The sequence below is a fragment of the Solanum dulcamara genome, chromosome 11, assembly GCF_947179165.1.
Source record: "Solanum dulcamara chromosome 11, daSolDulc1.2, whole genome shotgun sequence".
NCBI lineage: Eukaryota > Viridiplantae > Streptophyta > Magnoliopsida > Solanales > Solanaceae > Solanum > Solanum dulcamara.
This window is the reverse complement of record NC_077247.1, coordinates 36,655,768-36,669,654: the sequence shown is the minus strand read 5'-3', so window position 1 is coordinate 36,669,654 and position 13,887 is coordinate 36,655,768. Positions and strand designations below refer to the sequence as shown.

Genomic DNA, 13,887 nt, shown 5'->3' with positions numbered 1-13,887 from the left:
TATGGGTTGGGTTGTGCTTGGTGAAGACTATATCTATTGGGTTGGGGATTCAACTTAGAGTTTTTGGCCAAAATCATCCTTAAACTATACTCAAATTTAGATTACATCCTTAAAATATCATTCTTAGCAGAAAACATCCTCCAAGTATTTAAAAGTTAACAACTTTTATCCTTCTACTAGAATTTGTCATGAAACTAACAGATCCCACAAAAATTAAGTCACCCCTTCGTATTTATTATTCTGAGATATGTCAAAAATATTATCATGAACTTTTTTGGCAATGGAGTTTAGCATTATGCAAAATCTTTTAATTGACAGGTTTTTTCATTTATTTTTCCTGTTATTTAATATTAAAAAATTTGTTAGTTGAAATATGCATCATCTAAATTGAATCTGCTATAAGCGGTGTTTGTTGGACACTCCCACTTATAATAATGGAGAATGAAACTTGGATGCTAGACTTATCAAAATTTTGATTGTCTTATGTCACGACCCAAGCCTAAGGCCTAGACGTGAAATGGAGAATGAGACACCCGGAAGTACCTCCTTCAAGCCTCTTAACATTCATTTAGCTTTTCATAAGTAATGACATATAATAACAAGCGAAAATAAAAACATTTTCCAATTTTGTCCAAACATACCTCTACTAATAGACTTGAAGGGGGCTAAAACATGTCCCTAGCTCACCTTCATGTTAAGTATCCAAAAATACCATAAGATAACCGAAAGTCTATACAAAAGAAAATGGAATGTTGTTCCCGGAATATGGGAACTCACCAAAAAGTAGCCTTCAACGATGAAACTAGCCATGTAGAGGAGAATGTGGAGCAATGTCGGTCCCTACATGGTGATATCATGTAGGCAAAAGTATGCGTTAGTACTTTGAATATACTAAGTATATGAGCATGCAATACAATATATCATTATACAATAAGGTGATACAATGGACCATGCTAGAACCTTGTATTCATTTGAAATACCATTTGGAGTTATGAAGCTTAGCCAATGAAATATAGAAACCATCATGAATCATAAAAAAAACTTTAACATTATAGAGGTAATCATGAGTCATTATAAAAAACCATATACTTGCAAGGTACAATGAATCATAAATAAGTATACCATAAACCTTTTGAAAGAAATCTTTAGCTTTGTGAGAGCATACACTTTACTTTGTGATAGATATAGTAGACATCATATGATATATCTTAAACATTGGAAGAGGGACCTCGTACCTTTGTGAGAGCGGCCGTTAACCGACATAAACCATGTGAGCTATAACATGGAGTCCCAATGTTACCCCTATATCATAGAAAAAGGGGGAGACTACTTGCCAAGATAGACTCCGTCGTGCCTAAGTGGATCCACTAAGCTATTGTGTGAAACCGGGTACTCAGCCCTAGTTTTTAGATTCGAATACTCACCTCCAAGCCTTGATATTTCGGGTACTCACCTCTTAGAGATTTGGGTATTCGCCTCTATCTCCTGTATATCTACAATGATACGTAGTTCTGGGACATGTGTATTCGCCCCTAGTCCTCTTCGGTGCTAGGTAAACTCTCAGCAGAATAACATTTAAATGTCATAATAACATAAGCATTTATATAACTTTAACACATAAATCATCATTCCATGGAATAACTCATTAAAACCTTTGGTTTATAATATCATCATGGCTGTCATGTCCTATTTACCATTCTATTAATGAACCTTGTAATTAGGTCTATAATCAGTGATGGTATTTTGGATACCATTCTAATCGGACCTTCCTTTTTGAAAAAATATTGAAAAGCATTGATGGGCTATAGGGATGTCATACATGTTATATCATAACATTCAACATTTCATTTGATTCAATGCGAGAATTGTCCTTTCACACTGAAACCTTACTTTGTCTAAGAAACCCTTTCATCAATCAATCATTTCATAAAGACTCCCCTTCATAAACATTTACTTCATAACATTCATTTAGAGTCAAATTCATTTCAACTTTGCTTTGTCCTAAGAACTAGGTGGGTTCATTTCATAAAGACCTTCAAATACATTTAAAGAATAATTGTATGCATGAGAGTGATATAAATGCATCAAATCAAACATCTTAAAGACAACCCACCATATGCACTTTAAAACTACCTTTCAAACCTTCATATAAGAACCTTAATAAATCATCCATTTCATGTAAATAAGAATCATCATAAGCCAATATAAGTAAATAAACTTCAAATATTCAAGAATCTATAAATTTGGAATCGTAGTATGAAAACTCATAAAAAACTTATCATTTGAAATTGAGGGTCAATATACATATATATTAATAGGAGTAAATAAACTTAAAATATACCATAATCTATGCATTTGAAACCATCATGTAAAAGCCCATAGGATTTCATCATTAAAAATTTAAAATACTAAGTTGAGAATATTTGGGCTCCATGGGTGGAAGAACCCATGGATGAAACCCACATACCTTTGAGTAAAGTCTGAAGGAATCTTAATGTTTGGTATTCAATAAGGAGCCTTGAATCTCTTGATTTTGAGAGGAGTTTTTTTTGTAGAAGGAGATTTGACAGTATAAGAATGTTGTTAGGTTGAAAGATTTAGAAACATGACATTTTAATGAGTTCCGTCGGCCAAATTGACGAGTTGGAGGTCTCCTCACCGACCTATTCGGCGAGTCGCCAAATGGTGCTTTAGCTCGCCCAATCCAATAGTTTTGAAGGATTTTGGGCACTATTTGGCGATCTAGGTCGTGGTTCACTGAACTATTTGGCGAGTCGCCAAATTGGCTTGTGAGTTCGTTGAATTATCCTATCCGGATGTGCTTCGGTAAATTGACCATAACTTTCTAGGGGAGAAATGAATACTCAAATACCTTTAATTTGATAGGTCAAGGGACAACCAATTCGTTATATTCTAGGAGATATGGTTGTTTGAAATTGACCCTTATACAGACTCATTCGAAAACTTAGCCGATAGAAATTCTTTGGACTTGGCTTTGGTGTTAGAGATCCCTTATGACCCTAAACCACATCTAATACACTGTAAATACTTAGTAATTGATGCTAACTCATATATACAACAAGAAGTCATCAAATTTGATCCTATACACATATGAAGAATGGTTCGGGTCTTGGTGTAGAAATTTGTTTTTGGGGTGTTACACCTTAATAATATCATATTGCCCCAAAAATTTATTGATCTAACTATAATTTGACTTTGAAAAAGGTGAAGATAATTAAGCTCCGAATTTTTTCATTAGTCAAAGAGAAGAAGAATAGATCATGTATTCTCCATACCTTCCTAATATTTATTCTTTCAACAAGCACTATTGTTCAAGATTTTTAATATTCTTTTCTTCAATAGTTTTTTATAGCAGGTAATTAAAATTATGCAAGAAAACTTTTATCGATAGTTGCGTGAACTGTATATGTTTTTGTAGGAACCCTTAGTTTTTTAACAATATCTAATAAAAGGATGACAATTGTTAACTTTCAAATAGTTGGATAATGTTTTATGCCAAAAACTCTGCTAAAGACTACCCTCACTCATGTATGAATTTCCTGAAACACAACTGCAGAGGACGAAATATAAATTTACTGAGCCATAATTCTTGATCCTAAAAGGTGAAAGGAAAACAAAGGGTCAACAATTGTTGCACAAAAAGGGTCAACAATTATTGCCTCCCTTTTTGAAAAAAATAACAAAACGCGTAGAAAGGAAAAAAAAGTTGGCAGGAAAAATTTAACGCGCAGAAAAGTTTTACGCGTAGAAAATTTTTTACGAGTTTTTTCCCCCTATAAATAGAGGGCCTTTTGCCCTCATTTAGATCATCTCAGAAAGAGAGAGTAAGAATACAAAGAGAGTTATACATCAAGATAAATATTGCAGTCTTGAGTGTCCTCTTTAGTGAGTTGTTCCTTTTACAAGATAGGAGTGTTAATTATTATTTTCTCCTTGTATTTGAGAGCAGTGTACTCCCATATTTGAATAGTAAAACCCTTCTACCCCGTGATATTTTCCCTCTATCTGTTTGAAGGATTTTCACGTAAAATTCTCATGTCCAATTTATTTTCATATTTATTATCATATCAAACTTTAGTTGTGGTGCTTCCTCCCCCTAACAGAAGGTAGCTTAATTGTGACAGAAAAAGCTAATACTTCTGTATCTCCATAACTTTTTTTTGTTTCAGAATCTGTTCTTCAGAGTATTCTTACTAATGAAGTTTTTTCATGCATTCATCCTTCGGGCATAATACTTCTGTACAAAATGAGTAAAGAAGAGGATAAAAAAGAAATTCATTATATCAGTTGCATCAAAATTTTAAGGGAAATTGTATTAAGCTATGTATGCTGTACAATTATGAGAAAACGACTAAGAAAAATTATAGAGATACAACATGAGATTCGACTTGTGAATTCGCCAAAGTGCTTAAGAATCAATGTATCAATCATCATAAGACGCATGAGGTGCAGCTGTGCAACCAGTGTCAAAAGGATCTTCAGACCCACAGCAATGCCAGTATTGAAAAACTTTACCACCGTCAGGGGTGTCCATGGTGCCACCGGAATAAACACTCTCAAACTTCCTCCTTGTTTCTCCTGTTGAAGAACAAAGGTGGAAAGAATGATAATGAGTTAAGATGCTACTTCGCTCATTTTAAATCGGACGAAGTAAGAAATGGAATAACATAGCAAGATAATATCCTTCAGCATAAAAAAAGCAGAAGGGCGTAAGGAAGTGAGAACATAATGTTCCTGTATTTTATTAGTCTGACTAGTACAACGTAAGAAATGATAACAGTAAAGAATAAATCCAAGTACCTTCCACAATTCCATTTCAAAACCAATTTATGCAATAGGAATATGAAAAGAGGAATCACATAATTGACATGTATCAGTTTAGTATTACCAATGGTAAATTCTGCAGAAGTTGAATTGATATTTTTCCTTTTGAAAGAATTGCTACATGAGTTATTTACCCTATTTTATCGGAGCAGCTTTTTATCAGTGACCTTCACTTCATACACATGAAACATAACCAGGGAGATATTAGGTTCATCTTACATATATTTTCATTAACTAAGATCTAATGCTCCACCATCCTATTTTTCCTGGTCTAAATCAAGAGAAGAAGGTTTAAGTAGCTTACAAAGTGTTAATTATATTGAGAAAGGCTGAAATATATGGATAGTCTATGGAACTGCCACCATGGTCCTAATCGTAAAGTTGATGCGATCTAGAGATGACTCTTGCAAATCAACACTTTATCCACTCAGAAAGAATCCTTGTTACAACAATTGGTGTGTACCCACCTGCTCCAATGGTGGAATAAGATTACCTTGGCAACTTGCGCTAGCAGGTTGGACAAGATGGAGTCGAGGTGCCAAGCATGTTGGTCCGGTCACCACTGATGTTAATTAAAAAGAAGGAAAGAACAAGGAACTAATCTCTTCCAGCCAAAACCAACTAATCCAAGCAAAGAATATATACGCTTGCAGAGAGAGATTCTATTTTTCCTCTCCTTCAGCTAAATCTTTATTCCTAAAATTTACTGAAAATTGAATCCTCAAATACCTATCATGTGAGTTCTTAACTAAAGAAAGAACAGAAATACAATAAACTGATTGGTGAACATAACAAAACTATAGGGAATCAGAATAGAAAAGTTCTTCATTGAGCAGGGAAGGCAAAACTAGCTGCCTCAAACTCAAACTAGTTTCATTCGGCCACATGATCCTCTATATCCATCCCCTTCATTTTAATTGGACATTCCATTACTGAATAATTAGGGATTATCTAAATCTCACATCTCTCCTTACACTGTCATACAATTTCTAATCAAACTTAGGAGGCCCCTGACAAATCTGCTTATGTTATGAACCCAAAAAGAAAAGGGAACTGATGACAAATGTATAAAAAGAGAATCAGGGCAACACTTCTGCCACCAATATCTTTACCGGATGGAACCAGCTTCAACTCAGAGAAGCCTAAACGGCTAAACCCAATGCAATCTAAAAGTTTAACCTTAGATAGTGAGCCTCAAGAAATATAACTAGATAAGGAAGGACAAGAAGAGTCATTATCAACAAGCTTAAGTATGAGTCAATGGTGGTCAAGTAAGCCGCTATTAATGGAAACACTAATGCAAGTTCAAAAAATTCTCAACTTTTAACATGTTCAGAGAGTAGGCAAATTGTACTCAAAACAACATATTATAAGAACTTGATAGCTCTTAAAAGAGTTTGTAAAAACCACAATGTATCCTTCGCATCACTCTCTTTGTCCAATTTTATCAGCCATAAGTTTTCCTGGCATGGTGTTTAGGCATAGAGTTTATATCATATAGTGCTTTAATCTGAAGTCAGACCACAACTAGGGATAAATATTGCAATAATTACGTTACCTCTCTTATTTTGATTTCTTTGTAATAATTCTTTTAAACTCATTATCATTAATATAGCAATGTGTTTGGACTAATTTGCCCATCGAGACCAACCTAGAGACCTCTGTTGTTGATCCCTCAAAACCTTGCCGGCAGACATCTTCCACCACCCTTATGATCCCAAAAAGCCACCTTCCCCTCAACAAAATTGAAGCAATATCGAGAGTGACTTGGCACCTTTCCTAGAACAGCCATCCTCCTCCTACTTCCCTTCCCCTTTCCTCATATTTTATGTGCAAGATCAAGCACCAGAGGAAGTAACTACATTAGTACTAAATAATTAACACACAGATTGCTGGTTGATGAAGAAAATAGAGAGAGACATGATGCATTTGAAATAGTGGCTAGAAAGAGTTTTGATACATTTGAAATAGTGGCTCTTTTTACGATTGTTGGAAATTTCTGTAAGATTCTGTGGTCAATGCACCCATTCGGTGAGGGAATTTTGCTTGCCATCAACTATCTCTGATAAACCCACGAAATCCGTATGAATTGAAAGTCACTCTTGCTATTCTGCTTGCACTGTTTTATGTACAAAACTGACCTACAGAACTGGAATTACCATAAATCATCTACATAAAAGAATTGCAGAAGGTTATTGGAATTTGTGAATCTTAGTTACTTTAAACTATCACAGAAAAATCAAAATAAGGGAGATAAATGTAATATCTACCTACTACTACTTTGAGTAACCTTGCAAGAGTAACACACTTACCCTAATGGAGATAGGATGGTTACTAAGATTGCTGCTTTCTTTTTTCCTTTCCCATAATGTCCAAAGATTGGAAAATTGGATACTTGAGAGAAAAAGAAAGATTTGTAACTATAGGAGTTGCAAAATTAAAGCTTTTATCAACCTATTTTACCATTATAACAATCTTCCTTTGCAATACATGGTATTATTACTCACCCTATTCAAACCAGAATAATCAGAAATTTTCAACTCCAATGAGACCTAACCCATATTTTACAAAACATTCAGAAGGGTACCTCCAAAATGAGCAGTGTGGTAACGGCAAGCACGGGGGTGATTGAGCAAAGGGTCGAACTGGGACTTGCAATTCTTGCACGTCCGGAAGTTCTGTGTTTGTTTCTCAGAGCATTGAACTGACAATCTCGTGAGGCGCCGTTCCCCCAAAGCAATTGAGATGAATAAGGGATAAATGGTGGTTCGATTTGGATGAGTGATTGAAGAATTTGCACATGGGATTACATAATTTGGACATAATTGGGTGGACATGGCCATGAACATGGAGCTACAAGGAAAAACAAAGACCCAAGAGATTTTAGCAAAGAGACCAGAGGCTTGCGGCCTTAGCGGGCCTTGCCTACGAGTTATACTTTTTGGTTATGGAAAATTTAGTTAATTGATTGTTTTTTAAAAATTAATTAGTAGCAATATTTTTTATTTATTATAATTTATAGCAATACATAACAATATTATGATAAATCTATATTTGTATTAAAAGTGAATTATGCATACAATATAAATGTATTATAAGTGTTTTAAAATATATATTATGTTTGTATAGTAAGAAATTGACATAATGTATTATAAATCTATTAAAGTATGTGATAAATGTATTATCTATCTATAAAACTTGTATTATATATGTTTTATAAATAGTTCTCTGCAATATGTATTAAAATTGTATTATAAATGTATTATAAGTGTTCAGTGATTTTTTTTTATTGCTATAGATGGTAAATATTTTTTTAATATTGTATATTTATGTAAGTTTCCCTTTGGTTATTCATTTGATGCTTGGCATTCGTATTGATTATTGAAAGTTTGATTAGAGTTTGTTTGGAAAGAGACATGATAATCGTAATTGGTATAATTATTAGGTTAGTAATTATTAATTTAATAATTAACTAATTTTGATGGTCTGTTTGTTTGACACAGTGTAATTATAATTGTACTGTTTGTTTGCAATTACAACGTTATCTTAAATTTTAAAAATAAAAGTTAATTATCTAAACTTAAAATTTATATTAGACAAATAAGAGCCATGATATTAAATTAAATATTTAAGATATATATTGTCTTTTGAAAATATATCAATTAATAAACATACGTTCTTACTAATATTATATAAAATAATTGGTTTATATTTTTTAAAATTAGTATATTTTAATTAATTAACCATAAAAACTAAAAATACAAGATTTCTTTGAACATCATGAAATGCATGTTTGACAAAAAATAATAATATTATAAATATAATGTCATAAAATTATTAAAACATTTGACAAAAAGATGATCTATGAAGTCTAACTAAAAAATAAATGGCTTGCAATATGAAATACCAAGTCAATACTTCTAAAATAAATTAAACTGAAAATATAACATATGTTCTAAATTCAAAATAAATTTTTAAACACAATACTACTCCATGTCAAATTTTAATATAATGTACATAAATATGATTTAAAAGAAAAAAAAACGTAAATCTGTAACTCTATTCAACAATGACTTCTACTTTAATTTCAAAATTTGAATACTAGCAAAATTATGCTAATGAAAATAATAAAATAAAAAAAAAAAGTAATACGAAAAATTGCACGGAACCACAAGAAGTAAACGTTGAGAATGAGAAGGAAATGACATTTAAATAATAAAAAATGTATTTTTAGAAAATATTAGAATAATAAGAATTTAAAAAATATTAATAAAAAATAAATTAAAATGAAAAAAATAAAAATAAAAATAAAAGGAAATTCTTTTAAAAGTAATCAGTTTGTAATTACACTATATAATTACATCAATTCACAGCCCCCCCTGAAAATTGTAGAGTGTAATTACTTTCTGTCAATTACACCGAATTACCTGCTGACCAAATAATTACATGATCAATTAAAATGCCAAACAATATAATTACATCTAATTACACTAAATTCAATTATCGGAATAACTTTCCAAATAGACCCTTAATATTGATTTGCGCCAAATAGGTTTCAGTGCAAAAGGATCTTTTCTTAAAAAAATTATATTTAAACTCAAAAATAAAATTTCTAATTAAAAAAAGATAATCTCATCCCGCTGCACCGTATGTTTTGCACTACTTCTTTTCGTCATTTTGTTTATGTATTAATGTGATAGTTTTTTCACCTAATAAAATTTTCAATTATATTTTATGCTTGTACATTTTTTATGATAAAAAAAAATACTATTAGAATCATGCTGTTATGAGTTCTAAATTTCTAATTATAATGTGTTACTGTAATTTGGTACACCACTTAGATAGTACAAAAAGGGGTGAATAGTATTCATATAAATTTTCGCGACCTATTAAAATTTGCCTATGAAAAAAACTATTGAATTCAAGTACAGTTTGTTATATTGGTCCCACCTACTTTTATAGCAAATAAAATACGGAAAACTTTCCTTACGAAAATCAAGAATTTGATTGATTTCTAGCAATTCAGAGACCGTTTGGATTGACTTATAAGCTGCTTATAAACTGTTTTTAGTTTTTTTTTGAGTGTTTGGCTGACCAACTTAAAATCATTTTGTGCTTAAAATAAGCATCAATAAATAGTTGAATTTATTTGGATGAACTTATTTTAAGCAGTTTATAAGTTGAAAATAGCTTATAAGTCAAAAAAAAAAGTTGGCCTACTACACCTATTTTTTTAAAAAACTTATAAACTGCTTAAAAGTAAGTCAATCCAAACAGGCTATTAATAGCGTACCATCAACTCTAATAGCAGTTCAACCTCCAAACTAACTCTTTCAAAAGTAACAGTTCATCTCGAAAGTAGCCAATAATAAAACTTCTAAATAAGACTACAACTCAAAACACCTATTATTACAAGAAGTAGACAAACTTAATAACTGAAAACAATTTTAGTTGCTCGAACTTGGTTCTTCATCGAAAACTAATTTCTACATCCGGTCGGACTAGGTGCTAATCAGTCTCAAGGACCACTTAGAAGGATTTGGTCCTTCAATTGGTAACAACATCTGTCTCAATACGTTGTCATGTTTGTTAATAATCAAAATCATAATTCACCCAATTTTTCCTTTTTGATAATGACAAATAAATATTCATATAGTGGCTTTATAAAACTATGCATGATCAACAATTTAGAACCACACAATTCCAACCAGCACTTAGAGAACAGAATTGGTTTCATACTCATGTTTGTGAAACAAGTTCTGTTTACTATTTTCATTCAAGATTTTTAACTTTTTTTTTAATTATTATTTTTAACTTTTTCCCTTTTGACATCATTGAATAAAACAAACTAGTCAGTATGTCAAACAAGTAGTAATATCAATCATATGGCCGTTGGGTCTGCGCATCAAACAATCGAGTTAAACACTCTCAAGACGTCAATTGTCACGATCCCATCCCGCCGTGACTGACATCCACAATACTTATTTTTGTGGGAGAACCATTCTAACAGTCCAACAACAATAATCGCAAAATGTGCACAAGTTAAGGATTACAGAAGTAGGAATAAACCAGAGTAATGCTAGGTTCCCATAAACTCAGCCAACCAAGTTAACAACAATGAAGTGCGGAAGTAAACACTATCTAAGAACTGAAAGTCATCGTACCAAAATTTTAACCTAACAAGTCTAGAACAGGAGTATAACCCCACATAGAAACTGGTAATAAACAAAGCATTGTCTAAACATCTAAGTCCTGGAAGAGAAAATGACTAGAACAACGATAGAAAAGTCCACGGCAGCACGACATAATAGCTCGCCCTTGGACTTTGAACAACCTGCTAATCCTCCAACCAAGGTCTCTCTGCTACTGGCTGAATATGCCCTGCCCTCAATAAAAAGACAGAGCAAGAGTAGTATCAATACACAGAACCATGGTGTACTGGTAGGATCACACGGTTAGCCAATAAGCGGACCATAGACAAGTAAATTTCAACACAATAGACATATACATATATAGAATAAGTCAACCACCTCTCAATATCACAACTCAATGTCTTTCACATGTTATAATTTCACAGGGGTCCTCTCAAAGGACCTACAAACAATCAACTTTGTGTCGGAACGTAACAACCGATCCCAAGATGTCACAATCACAAGAACATACAATGTTTACAACATTTATACCACCAAGAACAGGTTCATCAATATAACAGGCCAGCAAGTGATCATTTCACACATAATCCATCATGTTTCCCCATTCATATACACACATGCATATCATGAAGCAATTTCACAAGTTTATGAAATACATACATGCAACTAGACTATCACCTACCTCAATTTCAAGCTTTCAGAACATTACAACGCAATAGCCTTCCCTTTCCGGATACGTTCTTCTCATTCTTATTCTAGAAACATTAAATACATATCAAGGATCAATATAATGACCTAACTATCAAGAAATATAATACAATTTCATTCCCTAGGTCAAACCCGTGATCCTAAGCTTACCCAAGGACTATTTTCCACCTTTGATTTTCAGTTCAAACCCTTCCCCAATGATTATCACTCATACTTCTAGTTCTTAGGAATCAAAGTATGAACTTAGGAAGTAAAAACCTTACCTTAAGCGTGAAATTCCGTGGAAAATCAATTGAAATTGCCCTAGGTCGCCTCTTGGGGTTTTTAGAAACTGAATTTGCAGAAAAAGATCGTTTCTAGTCTTTTTCACGACTTAAGTCGCGACTGTCCCACTCTAGCGGCCTCTCTATGGCGGGATATGCGGGAACAGTGAGCTCGGAGTTTGTTCTCCAAGCCTCCATTTCACAACACCCACCCTTTTAAAGACGTATTGAATATACCCCTCACGCAAACTTCGATTCTAGGAGTTTTACTCGCTCAAATGCGATTCCGAGAAGCCGTAAATGTTCCTATCGCCTTGGCTATCAGCCTGTCTAATCAATTTATAAATTTGACCTCCCATCGTTCACGTAATCATCCTAGACTTCACCTGACTCAGAATTCATCCAAGTTTGGCCTAGGCTCAAATTTTCCAAAGTTACTACCCGGAGTTTTCTGGCCCGAAATCCTTCCCCATTGGCCTATCCCTAACGAAGGAAGCAGGTCGTTACATCAATCTATGAATCCAGCCATAAAAAATAATGAGAAAAAAGCAAGTAAGAACGAGATTTCGAAAATACTACTCCCTCTATTTTAATTTGGTTGGTTGGTTTTGACTTGACACAAAATTTTAAAAAGTAAGAATATTTTTTAATCTTGCGGTCTTAATTAGAGGTATGTAAAATGTATCAAATATCATTTAATCTTGTAATCTTAAACATGTGTAGAAAGTTAAAACTAAAAAATTGCCAAAAAAACTTTTTTTTAAAGCCGACTAAAAAGAAAAATAAGGTCAAATTGAAATGGAAAAAGTAATTGCATGTCATGTCATGACAGGCAAACACTACAGCATATTGTGTTTGATACAAGATTACAAGCCAAGAAAAAGATAATATTCAAATTACTCAATGAACATATCCTAAGGGAACAGGTTCATCGATATATACAATTCTGCTTGAGTCCATATGTTCAACAAATAATAGCTTTAGTTTATGTATCTAAATGAAATAATTTAACAGGTTTTAGGGTCAACTATCTATTCTGCCCAACAAAAAAAGCCATTTAGTAAAGATGGCTGAATCACCTCTTCCTTAGTTAACATTTTGAAGTAAAATTGTAAGGATTTTCACCATCTTATAGATTGTACATATAAACAACCTAACATGAAATCCTATTGATTATTTAGGATCGTGTAACTACATGATTTTCATATATAATTATAATATCAATAAATAATATAGTCAAGAAAACATATCTGAATCAACCATAATATTTCTAATATTTCTAGGACTCTCTTTTCCTTCAATACTTCTGATGGAAAATCGTTGTTATCCATAAAATTAACGTGGTCCCTTGAAACCTTGCAAATTTGTTTATGGCTTCTTTTTCTTTTGTAGACACACTCCTAAAAAAGGGCATCCGTTGCTTTCTTCTAATTTCTTTGTTTAAATTTTATGATTTAGTACTAATTATTTCCCGTGATCTTGAAGATAACTTCGTGGCATTATTGCAACGGATCTCTCTAGCTAGCTAATTAGTTAGCCTAATTGGATTATTAACTAGTCAGCCATTTGATAGACAGAGTATTTACCAAAAAAGTTCTCTATATATAAAGAAGTGCATAAACACACATTGAAGCATGCATGCGATTAGAACAATTAAAATTGGGAAAACATCATTTCCTCTTGGGTAAGTTCTGTTAAAATCAAGGTGAAAATCAGAAGAAAATGGCCTCTTCAATTGTTAATTATCCATCAATTACCATTCCATCAAGGAAATGTAGGATGATCAATCAGAAACTATCACAAGTCAGAGCTCAAAGCAATAAAGATGAAGGTATTTTATTTTACTATTATTGTGCACGCACTACTAAAAAATTACTATATATTTTTCTATTGAAAAATGCACGGTGACTGTTTTCACC

At 32.6% G+C, this 13,887-nt stretch overlaps 1 protein-coding gene across 1 annotated transcript; it reads right to left on the bottom strand.

Moving 5' to 3' along the window:
• Positions 1-4,279: 4,279 nt before the first annotated feature.
• Positions 4,280-7,775, bottom strand: LOC129875077 (uncharacterized). Its single transcript, XM_055950508.1, has 2 exons — positions 7,433-7,775; positions 4,280-4,599 (listed from the first exon to the last, which is right to left on the bottom strand). Exons 1-2 carry the CDS (start codon positions 7,692-7,694, stop codon positions 4,445-4,447), a joined length of 417 nt encoding a protein of 138 aa, XP_055806483.1. The 5' UTR covers positions 7,695-7,775; the 3' UTR covers positions 4,280-4,444.
• Between the last annotated feature and the right edge of the window lie 6,112 nt (positions 7,776-13,887).